Below are 27072 nucleotides of genomic sequence, written 5' to 3' on the forward strand. Positions count from 1 at the left end.
TAAATTTTCGCAAAAAAAGATATCGTTATGATATATAGTTACTGTTCTAATGCAACAAGATACAATTATTCTTTACTTACGTCTCTCTGATGTCTCCTTCAACATTACCGCTTCTTCTCCTTCTCATTTTGCCGACGATAATCGCCGTAGCAACATTCCGGCCACACACTGCCGGCGAGAAATCCGATCAGGGTTGTCAAGTATTTATTGTTCCCCCTTCAGGTCCATCAGCAAGACATAATAACTTGCCACAGAGAACTCAACTTTCCTATGGAAACCTGCCCTGACAGTATCACTGTGTGGTCCTTGTAGAGATCTTTCTCCGAACATCTTGGAGAGAAAATGAAGGCATGAACATAGTTTGCTGTACTGCAAGTGTAATTCTTTCATTTTCTCCTTTCACTTCAAGACCTAGTAAGGTTCTAATTATTAGGGATTGCATTTTTTTTTCGTTTATAAGGGTAATGCAAAATCTGTTAACAAAAAAAGTGTAATGCAAAATGTGATATTGCCTTTCAACAACGTTATTAGTTTTCTTTCTGATGAAATATTTAAACATTGTTATCCAAAGTAGTACACTTGTAGTGGGAATGGGATTTTGCAGTACTCTTGATTACATGATTGCAAATGTGGTAGTTTAACATAAATTTCCAACATAAAGAAACTATATAACTGTTATTTAATAACAATAAAAATGATATAATTTCAAATTATTTATAGCAAACTGAAAAAATATAAATATTAATAGTCTTAACAAAAAACTGCCGAAACATAAAAGTTATTTTTAGTAAGAAATAGTAGATGAATTTAATATTGGATATAATATTATGTCTAATGTAGCAATGCAAAAAATGGCAAAACTTTGTTCCAAATTACCCCAAGCATATTGTGAAATTAAGTGTTGTGGTTGTGTTATAATCCAGGTTCAAGAAGCTATGTAAATGTACTCATGTGAGTTGCAAACGACAAACACTGAAATTTTACTAAAACACAGCAAAGGATGTCAGGTCGGATACACCAACATCAACGACAAAAATAAACATCCAAATTTGTTTTCTGATAAAACAAAACAGCTTTGTCCGCTGTTCAAATAATAGATTTGGCTTCGTGTCATTAAAAAAACTCGAGGCTTCAAACTTCGGAAGGAGTCTTTGTTGTCATCTGATCAACTGCACGAACTACGTTCTGAAGCTCCTCCCAAATGGCTTTGTAGACCATCCTTTGTCTGTTCACTGCAGACTGTCCCTCAAAAGCCGATGATACCACATTGATGCTACAAAAAAAGACATTAGGCAATACTGATGTTAATTAATGGAATCATCTAATATGACAAGTAAAAGGTATGATTCTTGCTGGTTATCATCTAAGTTTGCTGCCACAAGAATTCAAACTTACATCAGGAACAGAAAATAAAACATGTTATAACTTAGACCCCAAATTTGATGATTCTACAAAATAAAAGATGAATGCTACTGGCTGAATATGAGAGTTCTTTGGATTGTTGTTTTCCACACCATACAGAGCAACTTAATGTTCTTACTATAGCTCGGTTTACTTTTCATTTATTGTTCGATGAAACAAGACCAAAAAAAGATACTCAAAACGTGAACCTTGTCTGAATATGACAACATACTTCAAATAAACATATAAATCTGCAACTTTAATTATGGGTAATAACGAATGATTCGAAAGAGAAGAATGAGTTAAGCAAAAGAGTACTTACCAAACGTGGCGTCCATCACCAGACATATCCTTGACAGAAACCGACTCTGCATTCAACTGTTCTTTGATCTGCACAACAAAAATGGGTTGATAAACCGAGAAAAATTGGAACTTTAACCACAAATACAAGAAGTAAAAACAGATGCCTTCTGAGATATGATTCGTCTTTAATGATCTTAACTTAGTGATATAATAACTTAATCTTGATTATTCGATCTACGGTTAGAGTGAGTGTAATCATGAACGAGATATTACACTAATCTAACATATAAGCCTCTGCACTAGCTTATGAGAAGAAGAAAAAGTTTCAACCTTTTGCTCCATGGATTGCATAAGGGTTTGATCAATCGACCCAGCATCGTTGATTTGAGAGGATCTAGCACTGAGATTACGGCTGCGAATGTTAACAGCACCAAACCCAGAAGCCCTGAAAACTCTGTTGCCGTAAATCGACGACGGCGTGGTAGACTCTCCACGAGACAAAACGGCGCTTACGCATCTCAAACTGGAGCTTCTCACGGCGGAAGATGATAAAAACGAAGTGAAGGGTCTCTTTGGAGATTGGAGAAGGAGATGAAGGCTCGCTCTTGCGGTGGAGAGACGAACGAGTGGACGAGTTGTAGCCATTAAGGTATTCGCCATTGCTGAGACTTGTTTTGAGAGGAAAGTGTTTTGAGAGAGCTTTGTTGTAGTGAGCAAAATGATTTGGGCCACTCAAAGTTATGGGCTTTATTGGGTGTGGAAACTACGATGTTGTTTTTAAAGTCCTTTTTTTAACAACATTTTCATTCACTTAAAACAGAGTACAATAGTTCAGTTTGTGAGCCAATAAATTACATAATGTTGATCCGTTTGCCTGGCTCTCTTTGCTAGCTGATCAACATGACTTACAAAAGTTCAAGGGACCTTTCTAAAAGAATAGTTATTGAGCTTCGAAAGGTTTAAGATATTTTGGATCATTGTGGATGCTTCATTAAGGACATTGGTTTTACTCTTCCTACCATTATGGCTTTCCAAAGCTTTGAAGATCTGTGCATTGTCTCCTAGAATTGTTATTTAATTAATATTGAAATTTCCCCATATTTTCATTATGTATTTTAGATTTATATACACTAAATAAATTAGATAGATGTTAAAAAGAAAATTTGGGGGAGAAAAAAAAAGGGCAATTGTCAATAATAGCACATTTTGAAGTTTATGTCACAAAAATAGCACTAGAAGGAGAAAGTCACAAAAATGACATTCATTAAAGGGTAAAATATCCCTAATACCATTGGTTTAAAATTAAATAAACAAACAAAAATAAATAAAAATAAATAAAAAAAAAATAAATAAAAAAAAAAGAAATTTTTTTTATAGTTTCAGATTATATTTTTCAGATTCGAAATTTTTATAATTTTTTTTGAATTTTTTTTGAAATTTTTTTTTTATTTTTTTTAATTTTTTTTATAATTTAAAAATACTTTTTGAAACTGTTTTTAAAATTTTTATTTTTATTTTAGTATTTATTTTTTATAAAATTTTAAACCCTAATTCCAAAACCCCACCACCTTAACTCTAAACCCTAAGGTTTGGATTAATTAACCCAAGGAGTATAAGTGTATATTTACCTCTTTAATGAAACTTATTTTTGTGACTTTGAGCCTTGAGTGCTACTTTGGGAACAAAAACTTGGTTTGATGCTATCTTACTCTTTTTCTCAAAAAAAAAACCTCAGCCGTTGGATTGAATCAGTAAGTTCACCGTGACGTATCGAGATAATCAATTGAACACCGCCCTTTCTCCTCTTGCGATATTTCTCTCTTCTTCCACATCAGTGCTTGAACCACAGTTTGGTTCCCAGAAAATGGCCAAGGAAACACACACCGATGACTTAGACGAGCTTCTCGACAGTAATCCATTTTTTAATTTTAATTTTTAATTTTGATATCCTTACTATCATCTTCGTCGCGAATTCTATATGTTTTTGATTGATTGGTGAAAACGTTTATATTGTCTTTGTGGATTTAACAGGCGCCTTGGATGATTTCAAGGATCTCAATCTTACTCAAAGGTACCGTCTTTATTGCCCTATACTTGTTTTAAGATTGTGGTTCCTCAATTTTGAGCTTAGAGCTTAGCGTTAATGGGTTTTGTAGAAATGAAGGGGTGAATAAAGAAGAAGGTGGAAAAGAAGAGATGGAGTCATTGCCTAGTGGAATTCAAGGCCTTGGAATGGGATTACCAGACATGAGGACCAAGAAGAAAGGAAAGAGCAAGGTTGCTAAAGAGGACCATGTTGCTGAGGCTCTTGATAAACTCAGGGAACAAACCAGAGAAACTGTCAAAGGGCTAGGGTCCTTGTCTTCCAAGCAGCTGCTGCCGCCGGGTTCTTCTGATGATGCTATGGTTGAAGATTGGATCAAGCAATTCGAGGATCTTACTGGATCTCAGGTAAATTTATCATACACTAACTGACTTGTTATACATCCTCTTAGCTGAGATGTGTTATTTGCTTGATAAGAGTTTCAAACCACATGCTGCAAAGTAGCATTGGAGGCTGTGTTAATAAGGACGGATTGTGATAAATAATCTATCTGTCTTGATCATATTGTCTTTGTTTAGGATTTGGAGTCAATTGTGGACACGATGATGCAACAGCTGTTATCAAAGGATATTCTCCACGAACCAATGAAAGAGATCGGTGCAAGATACCCGAAATGGCTAGAAGAGCATGAAAGCACTCTAAGCAAAGAAGACTTCGAACGTTATTCACGCCAATATGAACTGATCAAAGAACTCAACTTGGTGTACGAGCACGAACCAAACAATTCGACCAAGATTATGGAGATTATGCAGAAGATGCAAGAGTGTGGACAACCACCGAGTGATATAGTGCAAGAGATGGATCCTGGTTTTGATTTCGCAAGTCTAGGACAAATGTAAGTCTTCTTCCTAAGTTAAAAAATTCTCAGTGATCTTTAAAGACACACTGGGACTGACTTTTTTTGTGTATATGTTCACAGGTCTCCGGATATGCTCGAGTCTTCACCAAACTGTTGTGTAATGTGACAGTCGAAACAGGTTTGTTGGCCTGGTCAAGCCATTTGATATCATGCTTTTTCTTTCTTTCTTTATCTAGTGCATTGTGCAACGCAAAGCTTGTGTTTAGGTGTTAAATTAACTTGAGTAAGTTATTTTATATTGGGATCAGTTCATGTTCTTTTGGATCGTTTGATTTGACAATAATGTTACTATATTGAAAAGTGAATTCACCAAATCAGGCGACAGAAGCGAGCGATATGAGTATATTGTAGTAGTAGTTGTTGGTAGAGAGAAGCAAAACCAAAAGTTGTTTATTGTTTGACAAATGGGCTAACGTTATGGGCTTTTCCCGCGAAAGCTCATAAGTTATTAAAGGATATTCGAATTTGTTTTTTTTTTTTTTGTATCATGTACGGGGAAAATCGAAGGTTGAAGAAAATAAAATATCTTAAAAAAATCTAGGATCACTACAAAGTACAAAGAAGCACATGAATTGTAGCTACAGTTAACGATATAATAACATCCACGTGTCAACTTTTCATTTCCCAACATCACTCTCTAAGATGATTTTCACTCGTATAACCCTCTGCTTCGTCGCCATCTCCCTCTCTCTGTTACAAAGGCGTGCGTTAAGTAGAGAATAGTTCTCCAAAACTCCCATGGAAGCTAAAACCATCGCAATGTCTCTCGCTAGTAACCGCTCGTTGATCTTCCCGACTTCTCCTCGCTCTTCCTTCGTTTCTACATCTCGTTTCTCCCGCCTCCCGCTGAAGCGTGCTTGTATAGGCGTCGATGGCTTCCGTGGATCGGCTCTGACTCGGTGGAATCCGATTGTTTCGAATCGCCGCCGACTCGTCCCTGTTCGTGCAACTAGCTCGGAAGTGAGGTTTCAAATTGAATCAATTGCTCTATAAAGTTTCTACTTGTGGTCTCTGCTCTAATAGCTAAATTTTTTTTTTTTTTGATTTTGGGGGGTTTTATTCTCTCAAAGGGATCTTCAGGTTTAGAGAAGGTTAAGGAATACGAAGAATGGGATTCATGGACTGCGAAATTCTCAGGCGGAGCGAATATTCCGTTTCTGATGCTTCAATTGCCGCAGATCATCCTCAATGCACAGAATCTTTTGGCGGGAAACAACACCGCACTTTCGGCTGTTCCATGGCTGGTAAAGCTCTTTGGTATATGCAAATCTCACTGTGATGGATAGAATGTGAAAGTGGATGTTTTTGATGGAATACAGGGGATGTTGACTGGTTTGTTAGGAAACCTTTCGTTGCTTTCATATTTCGCAAAGAAGAGAGAAAAAGAAGCAGCTATTGTGCAAACACTTGGAGTCATCTCCACTCACGTTGTCCTTTCCCAGCTCACCATGGCTGGAGCTATGCCTTTGCCGTTTTTTGTTGCTACTTCGGCTGTTGTCACTGTTGGTATTATATTGAACTGTTTGTTCTATTTTGGTAAGCTCAGTACGACTCTGTGGCGACTGTGGGAAGATTTTATCACTGTTGGTGGACTCTGTGTTCTACCTCAAGTTAGCTTCTTTACTCTTCACCTCAAGTTTTGGCTTTTTTTACAATAGATGCATATTTCGACATTGAAATTTCTGAACTTTGAAATCGCAGGTCATGTGGTCAACTTTTGTGCCTCTTGTACCGAACAGTATCTTGCCTGGGACAACTGCTTTTGTTATTGCTGTAGCCGCTGTATTTATGGTAAGCTTTCAATTACTTCCGCTTTACTTTCCCCTCATAGATTGCGTACACAGTCTTCAGGTTCACTCTAGTCTCTTGGATATTATTTTCGAAGCCTACTTACAAAGAAGTCATATTCTTTTTATCTTTTTGCTGAATTTTCGGACTTGATAAGTAAAAAACATTCGGTTAAGACATAGGAGTATTCAGTTATAGAAAGGGGGAAATGGTGGCCTCGGCACTGTAAATTGATTTGCCCGATGTTGTTTCTATATGTATGTGTATGGTCCTAGGTTCTCATACATCTTTTACAACAACTGTTAAGATATGTAGTAATCTTCCTTTTATCTTAACTTTCTTCTGGTAAGAATGCAGGCTCGAACCGGGAAACTCCCAGAGGAAGGTGTTAAGTTTGTCCAGTCTTTATCTGGATGGACAGCGACCCTTATGTTCATGTGGATGCCAGTTTCCCAAATGGTATTAGTTTTACTTCTCTTGTTATTTGAACGTTCTCCCAACTACTGGATATCTGATGTTCATCTATATTTCAGTGGACAAATTTTCTAAGTCCAGACAACATAAAAGGCTTATCACCAATCACAATGTTGCTTTCGATGACGGGGAACGGGCTTATGCTCCCAAGAGCATTATTTATCCGTGATTTGATGTGGTAAAAGCTAAGCTTCAGTTTAACACTATTTTCACCCATAGTAACAAGCAATTTGATATCCATCTTTCCTGTGATGTAGGTTCACTGGTTCAATATGGGCAACTCTCTTTTATGGATATGGAAACATTCTGTGCTTATACATGTAAGCATCCTCGCACATCTCTCTTGAAGCTAGAATGGTATTTTTTTCACGAGTACATGAGTATTAACCAGTAACACCGGAATTATCCAAATGCAGGTCTAACTGCACGAGCAAGTTATTCTTCGCAGCATCCACAATTGGTTTGATCTCATGGATAGGTTCATAACACTCAAAGATACTATCTTACATCATCATCCTTTGTTTTCAACATTTGTCTGAAAATACTTTAATTGTAAAAACAGGACTTGCTTTATGGAGAGATTCAGCAGCTCATGGTCACAACTCTCCGTTACGATCATTGAAGGAGTTGGTTTTTGGGTCATAAACTCAATAGAAGCTTAAACACCGTTCGTTTGCTTCAAGCAAGTACATAGAGGGAGGATTACTTGTTTGTATCAAGGAGACCAAGCCATGTATTTTATTTATGTTATTTGTATTTGTCCCAAGCTCCTATATAAAACGCATATTTAGTGCCACTTCATTACTTAAGCTGAATCACACTAAACCATATTAATTTGTTAATTCCTACTCCTACTCCTACGATATTTTATGTTAAGAAGAATATTGGGCTTAGTGATTGAGCTAAAACTATTGGGCTTTTAGTATACCAATATAGAGCCCATATAATGCCCATGTGTCTTTCTCCCGACCCTAAACCAGACCATGACTCGCACGACTTTCCCAAAATAACCTAGAGATCCGAAAAGAACGGAGGGAAGGACGAAAGAAGGAAAGATGGAGGAGACGAAGCCATTGGTAGGGAACCATCCCCAGCAACAGCAGCAGCAGCAACAACAACTCCTCTATCAACACCAATTACAACAGAGACAGCAGCAGATGCTTCTATTACAGCAGTTGCAGAAACAGCAACAACAACAAGCCGCCATGTCTAGATTCCCTTCCAACATCGACGTCCATCTCCGCCCCCCAGGGTCAATCCAGACCCGACCAATTGTTCCCCCTCAGCAGCAGAACCCTAATCCCAACCCTAGCTTGGGACAACCTACACCGAATCTCCAGCAGCAGCAGCAGCAGCAGCAGCAACAGGTTGCAGCGAGTCAGCAGATGCTCCAACAGCAGCAGCAACAACAGCAGCAGAAACTGATGCGTCCGTTGAATCACATCGAGCTTCAATTCGCTTATCAGGACGCTTGGCGTGTCTGCCACCCTGATTTCAAACGACCTTTCTCTTCTCTCGAAGACGCTTGCGAGAGGTTAGTTCTAATTATCGAATTACTTACATTTCTTTGTAAATTTATTTCCTTTTATAGAAATCCATCAAAGAGATTCTCACCCGTTCAATCTTTGCAATCTCTGGTGTAGTCAAAATTACTTATTGATATATGGCTGTCTGATCTGTGATATGAAAACAGTGATCTGTTAATGACTTGCTTACTGACCCTTGTCGGAAAGTATGTTCTTCTTTGGTTCGTGTTTGTTTGGTATTAATATTGTGATATATGTTAGCCTTTCAGTTAATTTCTTTACTTTTTTTATTGATATTGTCCTTGTTAGATCCAATACTCTTTCTGAGTTTCTTTTGGTGTTCGTACGAAACTTGAGTTTTATGTGGTGGTGTCTCTGCATATGGTCGTGGCATTGTTTTGTGGTTGATTTAGGATTACAAAACTTAACGAAATTTCCCCTTTTTTTAGTATAAACACCTGATTCTCTGATACTAATAATTATTCTTTATATTTGTGCTAGAAAAAAGTTTACAACTTTCAATTGGCATATTATTTTTGGGGGGTTTTAGATAGATTTGTTTGCCTTGAATTTGATTGAACGTTTCTGTATTTGGTTTGTTTCTTATCATACCTCCTATGCAGGTTACTGCCTTATCATGTTGTAGCAGATTACGAAGCAGAAGAGGACGATAGAATCCTCGATTCAGACCCAACAGGCCAGGCCCTTTCCCGCTCTCAGCAGTGGGACAACAACATCGCCGCTAAAGTCGCTGAGTTCACTGCAACCTTTGAGAAACAAGCCCTAGCTTTCAACATAATCACCCGGAAGCGAGCTATGGGGGAGTTCAGATCCGAGGAAAGGCTGATGGTAGAGCAAGCTTTGCTCCAAGAAGAGAGAAAGGCGTTGCTGGAGCTTAAAGCAGAGATGGATAGGGAGAAGGCTGGCCGGGAGGCTCAGGAGGCTAAGCTGAGAATGGCCGCTTTGGCTCAGGCTGGACAGTCGCAGTCCCATGCCGAGATTATGGCTCGTAACCCTTTGAGGGCTAACGCGGTTGGGAATCAGGGTGGGAGTATTCAGCTGAGCCACGAGATGGGAGAGCAAGGACGTGGCATGAACCCTGATGAGATGATGAATGGGTGGGGAAACAATAGTCAGAGAGAGGAGAAGGAGCCTTCGGAAGATTTCTTGAATGATGAGGAGAATGAGAACGGGGAGACGGGTGAACAGGAGAACTGGCGTGAAGCAGGGGAGTTCGATTTGAACAGCCGCTAAGTGGGCTATGTGGTTGTTGTTGAAGTTATAGTTTGAACAACTGGATTCAAGATGCGATACATGGCAGGATGGTCAGGCTCAAAGTCTGCCGCTAGCTGAATCATCAGATGTTGAAGCCAAGTAAGCATTACTCGGTTTTAATGTTAATGTAGCTTTAATTAGATATGTGTTTTAATATTATTGAAAAGTGTCCTGAGAGGAAAAGAGTTCTTCATTTCCATGGAGATGGATTGGCTTGTTATCTAATAAGCGAATCTTGTCAAAGGTGTAAGAGCTTCAGGTTTTAAAGCTTGTAGTAGGTAAGATTATGTACTAATGTGGATTTGTTATGTATGTATGGATTGGTTTGTTTTTGTTATGGATGATTGTAATAGTAAAATGGTTATTTTTGTTACGCTAAACCTTCAAAAACGTTACGATTTAAATTTCCAAAACCGCAGCACGTTTACCACTTTCCAAAACATGGAGATCGCGGTGTAGATTTCTCATCAGTGAATCATCTTCTTTGGCCATTTTTTATGTGAGTTGTCACACCGCACAGTGGACCACCAGTGCTCCTTCTGCCCACGGTTTAATTTTTTTTTTTTTTTGTGAAAAAATAAAAACCTCACTCTTTTTAATTTGCTGTCCATGGTTTAATTTGCTATTGGCAAAACCTCACTCTCTTTTAGGTGAAGATCAGCTGTGTATTACTGGTGTTTATATTTATCAAGCTTTCACTGGCACGAAGCTAAATGATTCTAAATACATGAGTTTTGATCATGAGAATAAGCTAATGAAATATTGGCATATGATCTCCAAAATTTTATGAAAAATTATATATATTCTTAAACTTGTAAAAACAAATATTAATTTTTCGTTAAATTGTCTATAGCCCTCATGATCTCTATTTTTCCGTTAAATTGTCCATAGCCCTCAAAATCTAATGTCGAATCACAACAATATCACAATAATATTACAATTGGTTAAACTTATTATCTTTAGATGAAATTAAATTATATACTAATTTTCATTCCACCGAACTCCAAACTTCAAGAATACAAAAGCTTTGGATCGTCTTCTAAACACAATCAATCCAGTAATCGTAATTTATTCTATGCACGTTTGTTTATTCTCATAACTAAAAAGTCTAAAATCAATAAATATTACCTCAGAAGATTTTAAACCATTGGCTTGCAGGTTCACAACTAATATCTCCAGTCAAACACTTGCAATGATTAGCAACAATATTGTTATCCGAATCCACGTCTAAGCATACCAACAAACCATCGTTATTCTTGAACGACAAATGCATCTTTGTGGCCGATATTCGCTTAATCTTTGTGCACTTCTTGCCGAGTTTAACGCTTCTCCCAACTGATGTTTCGCCTTCCACACAAGATTTGTGACCTCCTTTGATTTCAAGTCTGTCTCCATGAGAATAACTCCACGGCTCGTCCTTTGTGCATGGACCCAACGTGAGTTCTGACTCATAGCACGGTGATTTTCTCACTAGACACAGTCCGGTTAACGGATGGAATATTTTCTTGTGATGATTGTGCTTTATACCGGGTCCTGTGACAGTTTAGTTACTTTCTCAAACTTGTATTATTACACATGCATGATGATAAGTTATGCTAGTTTACAAGCAAGCAAAGCAAGATTGATTTACCTTTATGTGGTGGTTGAATGACGGAGAGTCTCTGGAGATAAGTATGGTTATGAACATGGTGCCAGTTCGCATCTAACATACCGTAAGCTTCAACTACACCACGTTTGCCTTCACGGAAATAATAAACTCCGGTAAGCGCCCAAACCGCCCAATCGATATCTTTCTCGGCCGCCCATGCCAGCATACAACTCATGTACCTAATGTCACAGTTGATAATAATATTTCAAGCCTTGAATCCTTGATTGTTTCAGACACCAATCTGTATAGGTTTCACTTACTAAAATGTTAAAACATTTTAAATCATGGGTTTATTTGGAAACTTTATTACCCAAAGTGAATGACAATGCAATAATAACAATTGACCCTTTTCTTTTTTTTGTAACACTTTTATTCTTTGTTTATATTTTGAAATCAGTACTAAACTATATATTTTGGACTTCCCTCAAATGTGTATTCAACCAATTTGTAATATATACCTATTTCCTTCAAAATCACCACCTCTTTGATCGGTCCCGAACTCGCTCAAGAACAAAGGAAAGCCTTGATCGAGAAGGAAGCCTCCAGTACGATGCTCCTTAGTGAAGATTTGGCTGCAAAAATCGTTGACATTGTGTGATTTCCATTGACCAGTACCATTGGTGAAAGCATACCAATGAAGCTCCAAAACAAGTTTTTTTTTAAAGCTAAGATTCACTGGACGATCTTTTAAGAAAGTTAGGTCAGCGTCGAAGTCAAGCCCGGAGAGTATGACCAGAACGTTAGGGTTTGATCCATGCACTGCTTCTGCTCCTCTTTGCATGTACCTACCATGTGAAAAAGTATAATTCCAATTCCCATATTAATAATCTTGACATTAATATTAGAAAATGTGTTCTAAGTTAGCAAATTATTTCTCTGCGTTGATTATTATATCGTGTTGTTTAATCTATGAACTTAAGGTACATGCAAAAAGGAAAAAAAAAAACATTTCCAATTGCCATATTAATAATTCTTTTCCCATACTAATAATTTAAACATTAATAATAGAGATGTTAGAATCAACGAAATCATGTAAATTAGTAAATTCTTTCTCTGCGTTGATTCTTGTTGTTTAATCTATGAACCTTGGATTCCCATATCAACCGATATATATAATATTTATACATACATATGGATATTTTTATAGCTGGAGTTGTACTTAATTATTTTTAGGGATTTAATTATTTATAGCGCAAGGGAATAAAATCAGTGATGAATATCTAATTAACGTGCATAATTTCTTGGTGTTTAAGCTTCACATGGGCATTATGATAAAGAAAAAAAATAGAATTTATTACGTACGTGTACCAATCTTTTGCAGTATGATTGTAACCTCTAAGTTCATTCCTCAAACTCATACCAATAACGTTATTCACGTCCATAAAGATTGTGGCCATCTTCTTAAGACCCAACATCCATAGATCTGGATTGAATTTCGGGTCGCCAAAGAACGCGTCCGGGTCATCGTTGCTGCAACACCAACCCGGTACGGTCTTGTGGTTATCAAGTATCACCATCACATCGTTTCTCCCCAGACTATACACCACGGCCTAAGAAAAGTGTTGCTTGCGTAAGAAGTTATAACATATAGTTAAAACAAGAATCTGGAGTCTTCTAAAAACTGTTTTTCATATGAATTATCACATGATTAATTGTCTATACTTGCCTGGAATACATTGATAAGAGGAGTATTGACAATGGATGGATTGTGAATGTAAATCCCTTGAAGCTCATGATCCAATCCATATCTCTCAAATGATTGTTTAACGGTAACATTAAAGGCTAGAGTGTCATTAATCATTAGCTCAAGTGGCCAAGTGAGCCTAACACAATTGAAACCCATTTCTTTTATTTTCTTTGATATTGAATCCATTGGCTGGCTGCTCAGCCCCTCGGCCACTACTGGCTTAAGGTGTGAAGGCCAGTTCACACAAGCTAGCTTCACACGGTGGCCACTCTTGTTGACTATCCATCGTGACTTTGTGGAGAGTGGATAATCTGCTGCTAGGGTTAGAGATATTGATGACAAGAGCAAGGACAAAAGGAGAGTTAAGGGAAAGATTGTTTTTGCCATATCTATTACTGATTTTGTTTTAGGAAAACTATCTAGTATATATATAGAATGAATTCAAAGGTTTTGTCATAATATTAGGGGAGTTGTTGAGTTATTTTAAAGATAATTGACTGTTATATATCAGGGTTTTAGTTTGATGATAGGCTTCAACGTTTTTTTTTTAGATTATTGCGGAACATTGTGGATAAATATCTTCTTACCACACATTTTGGATAATTATTTATGTTAAAACATTCGGATTATATATATCTATTCTAAGATAAGAGGATAAATCAGTGGATCATCGCCTGGAACTTCGGCAAAGTAACTTGGTGAACCTTCATCAAATGTAATAACTATGAATAATTTTCTATTTGTCTTTATGAAATTGATTCGAAGTTGAGGAATCTAAATGTTATAACCAATTGAATTATATACGGTAATCGGCCGGTAATTATAGATTAACATCTTATTTTTCATTATACAAGCCATCAATATTTCAACAATTATGTAGAAAAGTCTTTTTCGTTTCAAAAACTCGTGATTTGCATGTTGATGATGTATGTCATGGTATTAGTATAAACTGCAGTTTTGAATAAAATAAGAACTTGAAAGTAACGTAATGTTGTGGACGTCTCGTAAGCTATGTCTGCCGCCACATGTCGACCGTGAGGGTGATCACGTTGTTCACAAACTCAAATAATCTGAGCTGTACTTCCTTTGGAAACCGTGATCTATTATCAATTTACTGAAATTACTAAAAATATTGTTAGATAAATACTAAAATTACAAAACTGGTTGTTTTAATAGGGTCTCTCTCCTCTCCTAGAGAGAGAGTTCTCTCTCAAAAATCTTCCTCTCTTATCCTCAAAAAAATCTTTCAGAGAGGTTAGATTTTGTCTTGAGAGTGGGAGAGACCGTCGGGTTTTCGGTTTCCGGTTTCGGTTTAATTCGACCGGCTCTGACTCCGGCGTTCTCACCTTATTCTCCGGTGATGGACGGCCGGCTTTGTTTCCGGGAGGCGATGGCTCCTCAAGCATCGCTATCGCCGGCTAAAGCCCGGGTTTTTCCCGGCTCTGTTCGATCTACGACTTTGTTCTCCTCTGTCTCACTGCCTCTCCTTCTCAAGCTCCGTTGGATATCGGTCATGCATGATACTCGGAGTTGTAGGATCGATTGTAGGCGGTTGATGCTTTTCGTCGATTCGTAGATCCGCCTGGTTTGATCTCCGTTGAACGGAGATTGAAAGGAAAAGTGTGGTGAGTGTGGTGGTGTTTCCCGGATGAGTACTCGACTGGTCGATGTTAGCTCTCCGTGGAAGGGTGATTGGGTGTTAAGAGAGGTGTGATGGGTTTCCGGTTCCGGTGTTTGCGGCGATACGTCGACGAGTGATTCCGACGGCGGCTTCTCGGAACGGCGATAGTGCGGTGATGACGTGTGAAGGGTTGAGTTACGCGTGTTTCCTCGCAGTTGAGGTTCGAACACGTAGTCTTGCTTCGCTCTTTCTTCGACACGTGGGTCGCCAGGTGTGCGTGGACTGGAGTTTTAATCTTGTGGGCTTCTGGTTGTTTTAGCCCGTGTTGGTTGGACGTTTGGGCCTGAGTCCCAAATTTAGTCCCTTTGTTTGCCCTCTTTTGGGCTTTATGTTTTTAGTTCTGGGCTTTAGTCCCTTAATAATATTAATAGATGGAAAAAAAAAATACTAAAATTACATACTTATGTCATCTTTAATTCTTTATTAGTTATCATGATGTGGTATTGAGTTCCATTAGTATATCACTTCTATTTGAACAAAATAATTGGAAACTAACAAGGCAAACTAGTCTGGAAATCACAAACTTGCTCAATTTCTTCAGCTGTGACTAATCAGCATATTTCAATTTGGAGTACTGTTTTTTGAGATAATAATTAAGTAAATATCTCGCTGTGCACTAGTTTTAATATTTTTGGAAACTCTAAATTCAACATCTAGTAGGAAGTAAAAATAGTTTAATAGACAATGACAGTCCATTGGACCATTAAACAAAAAGATAATCATAAGAATAGAGCATCGAGCGACGAATTTTTTGTAACTTGGATCAGAAATTCAAAAAGCATAAAGAGATGATAATAATAGTCATATTATAAAAATATATATCTTGGAATTATGAAAGAAATAAGAAGAGAAAACACATGGCTAAGTATAATGGCCTGTCTCTGTTCCTTATCTCTTTACTTGCACACTCTCCAGGTCCCTCACTGCCCCTTATTGGACCTCTCTCTCTTCCTCTCTCGTGTTTAAATTCTTCTCCTCTGATTCTCATTTGTTTCCACACTTTTGTCTACTAATTCTAACACCAATAATTCCACTCCCATACCATAACCACACATCAACCGACCAAAGAAAAAAAAAACAAACCATTCTTGATGACGAAGAGAAGCCATCAAGAAACTTCTGTAGAAGAAGTTCTTTCAATGGGTAAGAAGCTAGAAGACGATAATAACATGGACGAGTTTCTATCTGCTTTAGGGTACAAGGTTCGATCTTCCGACATGGCGGACGTCGCACAGAAGCTCGAGCAGCTTGAAGTTGTTCTGTCCAACGATGATGTTCTTGACTCTAATGCATTAAACGACACCGTTCATTACAATCCCTCTGATCTCTCCAGCTGGGCCGAAACCATGCTCTCGGAGCTTAACTACTACCCGCCTTCTCTGGATCTTGACCCGACCCGGATGTGCAACCTAACACCATTCTCAGATGACAACGAGTGTTCCAGCACTACCAGCGACAACAGCAGCAAGAGGATCCGACTCGGTCCCTGGTGTGACTCAAGCGAGTCAACTCGACCCGTGGTAATGCTCGGCGTTGACTCGCAGGAGACAGGAGTCAGACTCGTCCAGGCCCTGGTGGCGTGCGCCGAGGCGGTCCAGCAGGAGAATCTGATCCTCGCCGACGCGCTCGTGAAACGCGTGGGATCACTCGCGACTTCTCAGGCGGGAGCGATGGGGAAAGTCGCCACCTACTTCGCCGAGGCGCTCGCTCGTCGGATCTACCGGATCCGCCCTTCCTCCCCCGCCGTTGATCCTTCTTTCGAAGAGATTCTCCGGATGCACTTCTACGAGTCGTGCCCTTACCTGAAGTTCGCGCATTTCACGGCCAATCAAGCCATTCTAGAAGCAGTCGCGACGGCGCGTGGCGTCCACGTAATCGATCTCGGGATAAACCAAGGGATGCAGTGGCCGGCGTTAATGCAAGCTCTAGCTCTCCGTCCCGGAGGTTCTCCGTCGTTCCGTCTCACCGGCGTTGGAGGTCCGTCGGAGGGAGATGGGATTCAGCAGTTAGGTTGGAAGCTAGCTCAGCTGGCTCAAGCCATCGGCGTTGAATTCGAATTCAAAGGCTTAACCGTAGAGAGGTTAACCGATCTCGAACCGGAAATGTTCGAGACCAGACCGGAATCGGAGACTTTAGTGGTTAATTCGGTTTTTGAGCTCCATCCGGTTTTAGCTCGTCCCGGTTCGATTAAAAAACTGTTAGCTACTGTTAAGGCGGTTAAACCGAGCATCGTAACGGTTGTGGAACAAGAAGCGAACCACAACGGCGTCGTTTTCTTAGAACGGTTTAACGAGGCGCTTCACTACTACTCGAGCTTGTTTGACTCGCTAGAGGACGGAGTTATAATACCGAGTCAAGACCGAGTAATGTCGGAGGTTTACTTAGGGAGACAGATCCTGAACGTGGTGGCTGCTGAAGGAACCGATCGGATCGAGCGGCACGAGACGCTGGATCAGTGGCGGAAACGGATGGGATCCGCCGGGTTTGACCCGGTTAGTCTCGGATCAGACGCGTTTAAGCAAGCGAGTTTGTTACTGGCGCTATCCGGCGGCGGAGATGGGTATAGAGTGGAGGAGAACGACGGAAGTCTAATGCTTGCGTGGCAGACGAAACCGCTTATTGCTGCATCGGCGTGGAAAGTCGGCGACGTCACGGCGGAGTGGCGGCGGTAGAGGATTACGACATACGTCAGAAAAAAAAACGTTTTTCTTAAAATATAAGGAAATAAAAATTGCAATTCGTAACCTTTATTTTCTTGTTTTACTGTGACTTACCCCACTAGTTTCGTTCGATGACTATTTCGCCCATAATTTTCTCCCGCATTTTCCGTACTTTTTTAATACCATTGGGCCCAGTTGTCGTCGAGATTCGAGAACGAGGAAAATGTGTGTATGTAAGCACGAGCTAGTGTTTTTCTTCAATAATAAAATGAAGAATTGACGTTATTTAATTGCACCTCCTCCTCCTCAAAGATGTGGTAACGCATGCAAAGGACTTTGGAGCGACTCGGTTATTTAATAGAGGCTAAAAACGTTAGGGGAGATGAAGAAAGCTAACCTCTCTTGAGTCTTGAGTTTACTGAAAAGCCGGAGTCCAGCCTCTACTTTTCGGTTTTGATGTCTGAATTGTCGGCTTTTGATCAGATGGGGTGAACGGTTTTTTGCTTAGAAATGTGTAAAATAGAAACTACAAACATATCTTGAATTTGTCCCCTACAAAACAATATCTTCAATTACTGGAGCAAAAAAAAAACAGTTATTAGACGGTGGCTTATTATTATTTTCTTTTTGATAGATAGACGGTGGCTTATTACCACTCTAAAAATACATATGATGTATATGTAATATGTTCATAAAAATATTTATTATTACTGCATGCCATAAATTTTTAATCATGTTTACTTGTCAGAGGATCACTATAGGTCGGACTCACCAGGAGAACTAACTCGTTCTTGAACCAGGCACCCGAATCATCTATCAGTGCTTTTTTGCATGGATCAATGTCTTGAACTCTTAACATGAACATCAAAATGATGGTTTGGTATGTATACTTAACAAGAAGTAAAAGACAGATAAAATAACATACGTTTTACTTGGAAGGGTCACTAGAAACGCACGTTCTTGCAAGTGCGTCAAGCTCTTCTCCATGTTATTGTTCTAATGTGTTAGGCTGATATTCTGATCTTGGATTCGCTTGAAGTACTTCGACTTTGAGTTAAATTAAAGAAACTTTGAAGAAGAAGAAACATTTTAGCGAAACATAAAAAAAGGTCATTCACCTCACATCGCAATGATCACATTGAATTTGTAGGATTTAAAATAAATTCACTTACAAAAAGGAGTAAGAGCAACAAACTTTTTATGACAATGCTTAGAACCAAATATCTCATATTGAAAAGGTATTAGACATTCTCAAACGAAAGACAATGATAAGTACTATTTTAGAAAATTTTGGCAACATCCTTCATAACTCCACAATTGGCACTTGCAAAATCGGTGAATTCTTGATACGATATGTTTCCATCACCGTCAGTATCAATTTCAGTCATCATACGATTCACGTCATCGTGAGTCACTGAGACAAGTTTCTCGAGAGCTTCTTCGAGTTCAGCTGCTGAGATTTTACCATCGCCGTTAGCATCAAATTTCTTGAAAATACGGTTGTGCTCGACTTTCTCTGTCGCATCAGCCATAATGTGTAAGTTTCTTCGTTTAACTTTCTTTTGGTCGAGGAATAAAGAATTATCAAATTATATAAACACTTATGTGACAAAATTAAAAAAGGTTTGAGGATATGCTTTTAGTTAGGAACTTTTGGAGGAATAACACTAAACAAAGCAATTGAAAGCAAACAGTCCGAATATAAACTAATCTTTCAAGGTGGTTTGTCTGCGAATTCGCGGATATAAATATTAAATAAAATATATATTATATATACAATATAAGAAATTTGAATAATAATTAGAAACATTTAAAATATTATTTTAAATTTAAATAGTTTGAAAATCTAAAATCTCAATACTGTTTTTAGTAACATAAAATTTAGTAATAATTCAATAATATTAATTTAAGTCATTAAAATATTTATTTTTATGATTTTGATTAAATGATTAATAAACTCATGATCAGTGAACCAATTTTTTTTTTAAATCACTTTATAATCATCGTATTATCTTATCTATTATCTCATTTAATTTTTGATAGTTTGTTTCCACGTCTCCATATTCCTTGTTTTGTTTGAATGTGTATTCATTTTTAAGTGTTAATTCTAAGAATCTCATGTAGATCACTGATATTTTGAATGTTTTGGTACATGAGTGAAAATGTAGAGAATCCATCTTTCGATAACATAGATTGTAATAGAATTAGAAAAAAAAATACAGATCTAAATATCTATTAACCAATAACAATAATTTTTATTCAGAATTTAAGAATCCGGTAACCAATAACAAAGGATTATGAAAATTTTAAAAATCTTTAGAAATCCGCCTCGCAATAAACTCTCTTAATTTTGATGCAAATTAATTTTCAGTTGTAAAAATCATAGATACGACTATATTTTTCTCTTAATCAGAACACTACTTAATACAATTAAAAGTACTATATTAAGCTATTAATTTTAAATGTATAGATTCACCCATTCTACTCCGTTAATGTAGTTGTTTTCCAGTACCACATAAAAGAGGTTATTGTAGTTATCACTGCTTTTGGTGCTTCATTGGTTTCACCAGAAACTGATAAAGAAATGGGACTGTTCTCAAGCCTCTTTCTACTCTTTCACCCAAATGTTGAATCTCTCGCTTAGCATCATCAACCCGTTGTTTTAGCTGAAGAACCTGAGGAAAATAGTGTAACGTTAATTTAATCAGCAAGTAATCATCAATGTTGACGTCTATTAAGATATAAATAATTCTTTTGAGCAACTAATAATTATATTAAGGACTTAGGAAGGGTTTTTTTAGCCCAAGGACCAGTCCAATGAGAGTTCAGATACAATAGAGTGGGCTTCTAAGGCATGTTTAGCTAAAGAATCAGCAGTCATGTTCTGGGAACAAGGGATATGCTGGAAATACATAGAGACAAACTCAGAGGAAGCTTGATCGATGTCGTTTAAAACACCATAGACTTTCTTGTAATGTAGTTTGTTGTTAATAGCTCTGATGAGCGTTGAACAATCGGAGAAGAAAGTGATGCTGGAGATTCTTGCTTCAATAGCGCTTTCGATTCCTATTTGGAGAGCTAGGCTTTCAGCCGGGGGAAGCTACGTTTTTGATGATTTGGGATCCCGATCGGGGAGCTCGGGGTGGTGGTCCATCCACGATCCATGCGATTCCTGCTCTGTTTGTGGCTGCATCCCAGACTGCGTCTACTGAGCACGAGAGCGGTGTGAGAAACCTCACTTCTCGGTGGCGATCGATTCTGGAGGTAGATGTAGCTAGGTTTGTCGATTTTTCTACAGACTGGGCTTGATCCCATTCTCTAGCAGATGCTAATCCTTTTGTTGCAATTTCTATAGGGCGGTTTGTCTTGTTTTCGAAGATGAGTTTGTTTCTAGCGCTCCAGGTGGCCCAATACACCCAAGAGAGGATGTTGATCCTGATTCCAATTGGTGGGAGGCATAAGTTCTTCCTGAGCAGGACCAGCGCGCTCTGCAAATCCAGATTTTCAGCTATGTGAACTGATTGTCTGAGGGGGATGTGTTGCCATACTTGTGTTCTTTTAGTGGATCTCCTTTATAAATTATTTATATCTTAATTTCTAACTTTTATAGTAAGAAATATTATATCTGGATAACACAATATATATATGGATTATCTTATTTTTTAAAAAAATATTTATGCAATATAACATTAATTTTGTTTTAAAATATATAATAAATTATATAAAAATTCATTAAGGTAACAATGACTTTAACCGCTTTAATTTTTACCGTGAGAGTTTGAATGCAAAAAATTACTTTGCACCTAATAGTATAGATAGGATGTGACCTGGTCTTTCATAAAAATATAATTGAAGTTTTAAAAGTACTTTAACATTATATGCAAAATGCTTTCAACTTTAGACCGTGTGTTTATGCGAAGTACTTGAGAGAAGAAAAATTAGTTCCGAGTGGCCTCTTATGGGGCTGTCTTTGGAGCAGTAGAGGGCATGCTCCTCGTTCTTATTGCTAAAGAAGAAGATGAAACGTCGAAGGGAATATTATGGGTCCTGCATGGAGGAGACGATTCGTTAAGTGCACGCAGGGCGCCTGATTTTTTAGAGGTTAGAAGCAAGGAAAAAATTTTGGCTCCAAAAGTGATATTATGGTGGTTTGAAGTTCGAACACATGATCTTGACCAATGAATAAGCATACTAAACCACTGGACTAACAATGATTCTTGTCAAAATGGCCCCTAAATTATTTATAAATATTTTGACCTCAAGCACATGATTGACCAGTTTGTGGTCAAGCACAGCCCTGGGTACACGTGCGCCATCTCTTTGCATGGAAAGAATGGCGGTGGCTCTAGACGGTGTAAGTGCTCAGTTAAAACATTTCCGGGCCGGCTCGTGTTGGTATTATTCTAAGAAAATTATGATTCTCAAACATGTAGATAAGAAAATGAATAGGTTACATGGATATACATATATATGCTTTGTTTTTAGGTACTTCATTTAACTAAATCTATTGTGTTCTCTGATAAGTTATTAACAATACCATATGAGGATTACTCAGCATAGACTTGAAAGAGAAAAATCTTAGTCGTCTCACGTGGACAGTCGATATGATATGATAATATAAGTCGGGAGAACAAATAAAAAGCGTAACGTAATAGAGTTTCATAGCTCAGTTCCAACAGTTTCAAGCCACATGTTTAGTCACCTTTGTGCTTGACACGACACGTGTCTATAATCTCGACACCTCTTTAAATTTTCAAAATTGAGATAATAAAATAACGAGCAGCCGACCTAAAATTATAATATCTGCTACATAATTCAAAATAATAGCAAACCGACGACCCTACGTGGAAAGAAAAGAAATAAATTAATCATACAATATCATTCGTCTATATAAAGATCCTCCTCTAGTTTTACTCTCAACAAATCACAATCATTCTCCACTCTTTCTTTGAATCTGCAAAAATAAGTAATGGCGTTTCCTTCGTGTGTTCAGTGCGGGACGAGACAAAACCCGTGTAGGTGCAAAGTGGTGGGACCGACGCTAGGGTTCGTGGCTTTTCTGGTGACCGGAGTCATCGAATGGCCAGTTGGTGCGGTGGTTTACATCTTTAAACATAGCAAGGGTCGGCGTATAATGGGACATCCAGCCACTGTGGTTTATCCTAAAGTCTCGAGATCTATTCCCATTTGACTTTGTCTTCGTGATTATACTACTAGTACTACTATGTATGTCTTTGGTTGTTAACTAATGTTTTTCCTCCTTTTTAATTTGTAATAAAAGTTCCGAATCCAAGTCTGGATTAGTTTCTGATATGTGTAACCCAACTAAAGATTTACGTTTATGTTTGTATTTGTATACACACGTACGTGAAAGCAAATAAAATATTGTAATGGACTCAAATGAGATATTAGTATAAATTTTATATGATCAGGACAAGTGTCGCTACATCACAGAACGTTAATTCTTTAATCAAAGCCCATTGCCATATCATTACAAGAAACTATATAAAAAGAACTGAGATAGCGCGGGAGAATCAGTTACTGTTGTAATAATATTTTCAGCATCATAGCCGTCGCTTAAAAAAGGCTATTGACGACAGAAGAAGATGTTCTTGCTGCGAAGAGTCTCTCCCCTGTTCTCTATCCTAGTCTTTTAATGTTACGTTTTTTTTTCTGTTGGAAAATGTTTATGAAACTGTGGTAGGAAGCTACATAAATGGTATTAGTCTTACATAGGACCTAACATGAGAAAAATGGTATAAAGCTAGAATTGTTGAAATTTGTTTGATTCATTTGGTTTTTATATGTTGCTCCTTAAGTAATGTAATGATCAGTTTCGTATCATAATCATCACTAAAGAACGATTGCACCATCTGTTATGCACAAACTTTCGCTGACTATATTATTGTTGTTCATTTGGGAACTACAAACAAAAGATTGATTTACATTGAGATTGGTTGGGAAGACTGGCGGTCTTGATCTAGGATTCCTTGTATTTTCATTGATTTTAATATCAATGAATTGCTTATAAGGTAGAGTCTGAAATTATTGGTTACTAGTGATGTTCATGGCTCTGTATTTAGTTGGTTTCAATGTCTTGCAGGAACTCTCTATCATATGCGACGTGAAGACTACAAACGAAGCAACTGATAAGTACTTAGACAAGTTGTTTGAGTTTGAAGAGAAACCAAAGTACAGAACAATCTAAGCGCTGTTGAAATCTGAAAACGAACCTGAGGAGCTTTCACCAGGCAAAGAGGCGAGGAAGCTTGCTGTTGAGAACGCGCTGAAGAAACTGAACAAAGGGCCTGACGGGCGCTACACAAACGTGTGGGAAATGATGAGTGATGTAGACGTTTTGATTGGAGCGTTTGAGAACATTATCTCAGGGCCTGAATATGAAGAGCTGAGAAAAAGTGTACCCAAGAGACTGAACATGCAGTTCTTCAAGTATGTACAAACTCGCATGAGAGATTCACACCTGAGATTAAGTTGAGGCCCAAGAGTAAACTAGTGCCTAGGAAGAAATGGCAGAAGGCACAGTCCAGAAGAAGGAAAGTTAAGAAGCGGTTGCTTGTTCAAAGATATTGATGGATTAAAAAGTAACATCATATTGACAGATTCATTCTTAATGATTCAAGTACCAAATCTATTTCCTGTAATTGTGTTGATTCAAAATGTATCATACAACTGTAAGAGCCTTATGACTGTTTCATCCTGATGCCAATCCTGTAAATTATCGGTACCGTGATTAAGCAGCTTTACTTTGGAGTGATTCTGGACCTTTTTAGTATTCCTTCTTCTAAAGAAAGAAGCTTTGAAGGAAAAGCTAGAGATGCTTTGGTCCCTATTGGACATTTTTTTGTGGGGGAGGGGAAGAATACAGCTTTATGAGCTTTTGATCTTCAAAAGCTTTGGTGTTCAAAAGTTGGAACTTGTAATGTTGACACTCTCTTGCCTTTTGAAGCTTATATTCTAAAACAAAATACATAAAGCAATTTGCTTAACAAATCACAAGATGCTGATTTTTGGGTCTCTTCCTAATATTCCTTTATTTATAAAATTATATAATTGTCAAAGTTACCATTCTAGTCCAACAGAAATTAGACAAATTCACCAACATTTACTGCTTAATTGTTCCATTATGCTACCAATATTCACCTCTTAAGATTCCATTTAGCCTTATGGTTATTGTTTTGACTTCATGGAAGCTCACTCCACCAAAACAAACAAAAATATATTCTCTTTGCGTAAAGCATAAAGATATTTTGCAGACGTGAAAAGTATTATTAAGCTTCTGGTTTAGAGCTAGGTCATCCATAATAGATATATCATAATACCACTTTGCCATATTTGGTTTACCATGTTTAGAACGTTAGAACATGTGTGAAAATATGTCTCTATAATTTATTACATAGTTTATACATGACCTTTTCTGTATTATGAGAATAGTTGCAACTTGCAAAAGTAGATGTGTACACAAAGAAGAAAATATAGATTATATAATATATTCTGCTTCTTACATATTTCACATGATAGAACAAGCGGCGTGGACGTTGTCGTCGCTGAAGAGGGAAACGTAGTTTTCACCAGGTGCGTTTGCGGCTGGAAACGCTTGTGTAGGGTTGCGGATGTGGCCTGCAGGCGCACGTTTGTCGTACATGCCAGGCGCGAAAGGGTAATAGACCATATGCTGAGGTATGTAAGGCCAAAACTCTGCCTTCTTCCCTGTGCTCTTCACTCTCTTCAACACCTTGTTTGGGTCCACGTGACCGTTCACCGTTAGCCGGCTCTGTTTCCGGTTCACCTCCACCGTTTTCACGCCTATACCAGTCGGTTCAAAACATGAAAAATAAGTAACCAATTGTCTCAACTCTTAAACGATATGTGCTTTGAACAAAAACTAAGATGAACAAACCTAACAATTAAATTTAGTAGATTTTCCTTAATAACTTATTTTACTAAATTTTGATAGATGAATCTTACTTTTAAGTTTTAAAAGTTATTAGAATTGTTATATTTAAAAATAACTTAGAAAATTAGTAAAAACTTTTAACAAAATGATAGTATAAACATATTTTATAAATAAAAAAACATTCCGAACTTTTTGAACAATAATTAATCATTTGAGACCAAAAATCTGAGCAAATGATTAGTAGTTATAGATATATATATTTAGGCCAGTCATGAAAATGTAATTTTAAGGTAGAATAAGAATCTTAAAAAGAGAAATTAAAGCAGCTAGAATAAAGAAAAAAGAGAGATTGGCGAAAGTTTTTATTCAAAGACTGTGGGAGTGATGAGAAAGAGAACCTTTCATGCGACGAACCACGTTTCTAAGTTTTCTTTCACAGCCGTCACAGTCCATTTTGACCTTGATTTCCACTGTCTATACAAAAAAAAACATTCATTACCATTATTCTTTTAAACGTTCATAATAATATAAATACTATTTAACCTGTAGTCATAGATTTCAAACTAATTTTCGAAGCTTGTTGATGTCATATAGTTCAGCAGTAATCTGGCTATTGAAGCATCTCTTCTTTTTTTTTTGAAAGAGGCAACTGAAGCATATCAGTAGTTAGTTTTTTGTTTAATATTATCTATATCTGTCAATTCATCATGTATATCGCCTATGAATAATGATGTAGCGATATAATACACAGCGAAAAGTTGATGAAGTTTTGAAGAAACATGTTTAAGAAGACGACACGGATAAAAATACATGGTCACGTTCTAAGACATTTGAATTTACTGCACACGAAACGTATTAGCATTTTGAAGTTAACCAAATCAATTAGAATTAATATATATCATATATGTATATAGATAAGACTCTAAAACAAATAATGAAAGATAAAGTTCAAAAAAAGATAAAGAGTATGAGGAGAACAAACCTGCAATGGCTTACGCTTGGTTTTGGCATTAGAGTATGTATATGAACAAAAGCTAGATATATAATCAAATGCACCCATTCTTCTAGCTTCACCAAATAAATTATGTATTTACTATTAGATCAAATGGGTTTGGATATATTTTTAGATGTATGAAAATGTTAATATATGTATATGTGTATGAGTGTGTGTGTGTGGGTATATATAAGGAGAGAAGAAGAAATAGCCTTTCTTAATAGAGAAGAGAAGAGAGTTACGTGACATGCATTCAAGATTCCATGTATATATAGGCTTTCTTGATTCTTTTAGTGGTCTATTTTATAACTATTTTCCACGAGAATGTTGTAGAAGAAAAAGTGTTATTAGGAACAGAAGTGAAAATAAACAATAATAGATCGATGATTAAAAAAAAGGAAAAAATGTACGATTTATTTTAACAATAACAATACATTTATGAGAAAAATTACATAAACGAATAATTATTTTGTTCGTGCATGCATTTTCATGGATTGTGTATCATTTTTCTTCTACAAGAGATGAAATAGTTCTGCAACGTAGTCTTTAATCAGAACTTGAATTTTATAAAACTAAAACATGAGTAATCTGTATATATTATTGTTGTGAGGAATGATGTGCGAAAAGCTCTTTTATTGGCCTTATTAAACAAAGTTCCTTTTTCTATTGGCCTTAGCTTTCTTTTCTATTCAAAGATTATGGCTTTCTCATCCATTTTATGTAATTTAAAATAAAGTCTCAATAATTGTCTATATGA

The 27072-nt window shown here is 37.3% G+C and overlaps 9 protein-coding genes and 1 pseudogene across 9 annotated transcripts; 6 read left to right on the forward strand and 4 right to left on the reverse strand.

Moving 5' to 3' along the window:
* Nucleotides 1-956: 956 nt before the first annotated feature.
* Nucleotides 957-2477, reverse strand: LOC106387736 (protein BOLA4, chloroplastic/mitochondrial). Its single transcript, XM_013827646.3, has 3 exons — nt 2035-2477; nt 1724-1791; nt 957-1273 (listed from the first exon to the last, which is right to left on the reverse strand). Exons 1-3 carry the CDS (start codon nt 2362-2364, stop codon nt 1132-1134), a joined length of 540 nt encoding a protein of 179 aa, XP_013683100.2. The 5' UTR covers nt 2365-2477; the 3' UTR covers nt 957-1131.
* Nucleotides 2478-3447: 970 nt separating this feature from the next.
* Nucleotides 3448-4972, forward strand: LOC106387735 (peroxisome biogenesis protein 19-2). Its single transcript, XM_013827645.3, has 5 exons — nt 3448-3614; nt 3736-3775; nt 3861-4155; nt 4327-4643; nt 4728-4972. The coding sequence occupies exons 1-5, from the start codon at nt 3569-3571 to the stop codon at nt 4771-4773; spliced, it is 744 nt and encodes a 247-aa protein (XP_013683099.2). The 5' UTR covers nt 3448-3568; the 3' UTR covers nt 4774-4972.
* A 358-nt stretch (nt 4973-5330) lies between these two features.
* Nucleotides 5331-7771, forward strand: LOC106387734 (maltose excess protein 1, chloroplastic). The gene is made up of 9 exons (XM_013827644.3): nt 5331-5627; nt 5738-5911; nt 5987-6277; nt 6369-6458; nt 6813-6914; nt 6989-7107; nt 7187-7249; nt 7346-7407; nt 7492-7771. The coding sequence occupies exons 1-9, from the start codon at nt 5406-5408 to the stop codon at nt 7572-7574; spliced, it is 1206 nt and encodes a 401-aa protein (XP_013683098.2). The 5' UTR covers nt 5331-5405; the 3' UTR covers nt 7575-7771.
* Nucleotides 7772-7914: 143 nt separating this feature from the next.
* Nucleotides 7915-10103, forward strand: LOC106387733 (myb-like protein P). Its single transcript, XM_013827643.3, has 2 exons — nt 7915-8463; nt 9079-10103. The coding sequence occupies exons 1-2, from the start codon at nt 7985-7987 to the stop codon at nt 9707-9709; spliced, it is 1110 nt and encodes a 369-aa protein (XP_013683097.2). The 5' UTR covers nt 7915-7984; the 3' UTR covers nt 9710-10103.
* A 226-nt stretch (nt 10104-10329) lies between these two features.
* LOC106387463 (glycosyl hydrolase 5 family protein-like) lies at nt 10330-14044 on the reverse strand. Its single transcript, XM_013827325.3, has 5 exons — nt 13045-14044; nt 12681-12928; nt 11837-12163; nt 11361-11557; nt 10330-11263 (listed from the first exon to the last, which is right to left on the reverse strand). Exons 1-5 carry the CDS (start codon nt 13450-13452, stop codon nt 10860-10862), a joined length of 1584 nt encoding a protein of 527 aa, XP_013682779.2. The 5' UTR covers nt 13453-14044; the 3' UTR covers nt 10330-10859.
* A 1538-nt stretch (nt 14045-15582) lies between these two features.
* On the forward strand, nt 15583-17691 carry LOC106387732 (DELLA protein RGL3-like). The gene has a single exon (XM_013827641.3). It carries the CDS (start codon nt 15838-15840, stop codon nt 17416-17418), a length of 1581 nt encoding a protein of 526 aa, XP_013683095.2. The 5' UTR covers nt 15583-15837; the 3' UTR covers nt 17419-17691.
* Nucleotides 17692-18121: 430 nt separating this feature from the next.
* On the reverse strand, nt 18122-22090 carry LOC106387101 (probable calcium-binding protein CML29). The gene has a single exon (XM_048742231.1). It carries the CDS (start codon nt 18936-18938, stop codon nt 18687-18689), a length of 252 nt encoding a protein of 83 aa, XP_048598188.1. The 5' UTR covers nt 18939-22090; the 3' UTR covers nt 18122-18686.
* Nucleotides 22091-22303: 213 nt separating this feature from the next.
* Nucleotides 22304-22837, forward strand: LOC106387731. Its single transcript, XM_013827640.3, has one exon. It carries the CDS (start codon nt 22376-22378, stop codon nt 22595-22597), a length of 222 nt encoding a protein of 73 aa, XP_013683094.1. The 5' UTR covers nt 22304-22375; the 3' UTR covers nt 22598-22837.
* Nucleotides 22838-23473: 636 nt separating this feature from the next.
* On the forward strand, nt 23474-24511 carry LOC111201460 (annotated as a pseudogene).
* A 278-nt stretch (nt 24512-24789) lies between these two features.
* LOC106387726 (heavy metal-associated isoprenylated plant protein 21) lies at nt 24790-26657 on the reverse strand. The gene is made up of 3 exons (XM_048742230.1): nt 26304-26657; nt 25720-25795; nt 24790-25230 (listed from the first exon to the last, which is right to left on the reverse strand). The coding sequence occupies exons 1-3, from the start codon at nt 26379-26381 to the stop codon at nt 24935-24937; spliced, it is 450 nt and encodes a 149-aa protein (XP_048598187.1). The 5' UTR covers nt 26382-26657; the 3' UTR covers nt 24790-24934.
* Between the last annotated feature and the right edge of the window lie 415 nt (nt 26658-27072).

Source organism: Brassica napus, chromosome A10, assembly GCF_020379485.1.
Source record: "Brassica napus cultivar Da-Ae chromosome A10, Da-Ae, whole genome shotgun sequence".
In the NCBI taxonomy this organism is placed as follows: Eukaryota; Viridiplantae; Streptophyta; class Magnoliopsida; order Brassicales; family Brassicaceae; genus Brassica; species Brassica napus.

Coding starts and splice junctions, on each gene's coding strand:
- LOC106387736 (XM_013827646.3), bottom strand. CDS start 2,364: ATGGCGAATACCTTAATGGCTACAACTCGTCCACTCGTTCGTCTCTCC. Junction 1,792..2,034: donor TGCAATCCATGGAGCAAAAG/GTTGAAACTTTT, acceptor TTTGTTGTGCAG/ATCAAAGAACAGTTGAATGC. Junction 1,274..1,723: donor GGTGATGGACGCCACGTTTG/GTAAGTACTCTT, acceptor CTTTTTTTGTAG/CATCAATGTGGTATCATCGG.
- LOC106387735 (XM_013827645.3), top strand. CDS start 3,569: ATGGCCAAGGAAACACACACCGATGACTTAGACGAGCTTCTCGACA. Junction 3,615..3,735: donor CTTAGACGAGCTTCTCGACA/GTAATCCATTTT, acceptor TGGATTTAACAG/GCGCCTTGGATGATTTCAAG. Junction 3,776..3,860: donor GATCTCAATCTTACTCAAAG/GTACCGTCTTTA, acceptor TGGGTTTTGTAG/AAATGAAGGGGTGAATAAAG.
- LOC106387734 (XM_013827644.3), top strand. CDS start 5,406: ATGGAAGCTAAAACCATCGCAATGTCTCTCGCTAGTAACCGCTCGTTG. Junction 7,250..7,345: donor AACATTCTGTGCTTATACAT/GTAAGCATCCTC, acceptor ATCCAAATGCAG/GTCTAACTGCACGAGCAAGT. Junction 7,408..7,491: donor TGGTTTGATCTCATGGATAG/GTTCATAACACT, acceptor TTGTAAAAACAG/GACTTGCTTTATGGAGAGAT.
- LOC106387733 (XM_013827643.3), top strand. CDS start 7,985: ATGGAGGAGACGAAGCCATTGGTAGGGAACCATCCCCAGCAACAGCAG. Junction 8,464..9,078: donor CTCGAAGACGCTTGCGAGAG/GTTAGTTCTAAT, acceptor CCTCCTATGCAG/GTTACTGCCTTATCATGTTG.
- LOC106387463 (XM_013827325.3), bottom strand. CDS start 13,452: ATGGCAAAAACAATCTTTCCCTTAACTCTCCTTTTGTCCTTGCTCTTG. Junction 12,164..12,680: donor ACTGCAAAAGATTGGTACAC/GTACGTAATAAA, acceptor TTCACATGGTAG/GTACATGCAAAGAGGAGCAG. Junction 11,558..11,836: donor GGTGATTTTGAAGGAAATAG/GTATATATTACA, acceptor CTGTGACATTAG/GTACATGAGTTGTATGCTGG.
- LOC106387732 (XM_013827641.3), top strand. CDS start 15,838: ATGACGAAGAGAAGCCATCAAGAAACTTCTGTAGAAGAAGTTCTTTCA.
- LOC106387101 (XM_048742231.1), bottom strand. CDS start 18,938: ATGGCTGATGCGACAGAGAAAGTCGAGCACAACCGTATTTTCAAGAAA.
- LOC106387731 (XM_013827640.3), top strand. CDS start 22,376: ATGGCGTTTCCTTCGTGTGTTCAGTGCGGGACGAGACAAAACCCGTGT.
- LOC106387726 (XM_048742230.1), bottom strand. CDS start 26,381: ATGGGTGCATTTGATTATATATCTAGCTTTTGTTCATATACATACTCT. Junction 25,796..26,303: donor CCAAGCGTAAGCCATTGCAG/GTTTGTTCTCCT, acceptor TTTTTTGTATAG/ACAGTGGAAATCAAGGTCAA. Junction 25,231..25,719: donor CGTGGTTCGTCGCATGAAAG/GTTCTCTTTCTC, acceptor CGACTGGTATAG/GCGTGAAAACGGTGGAGGTG.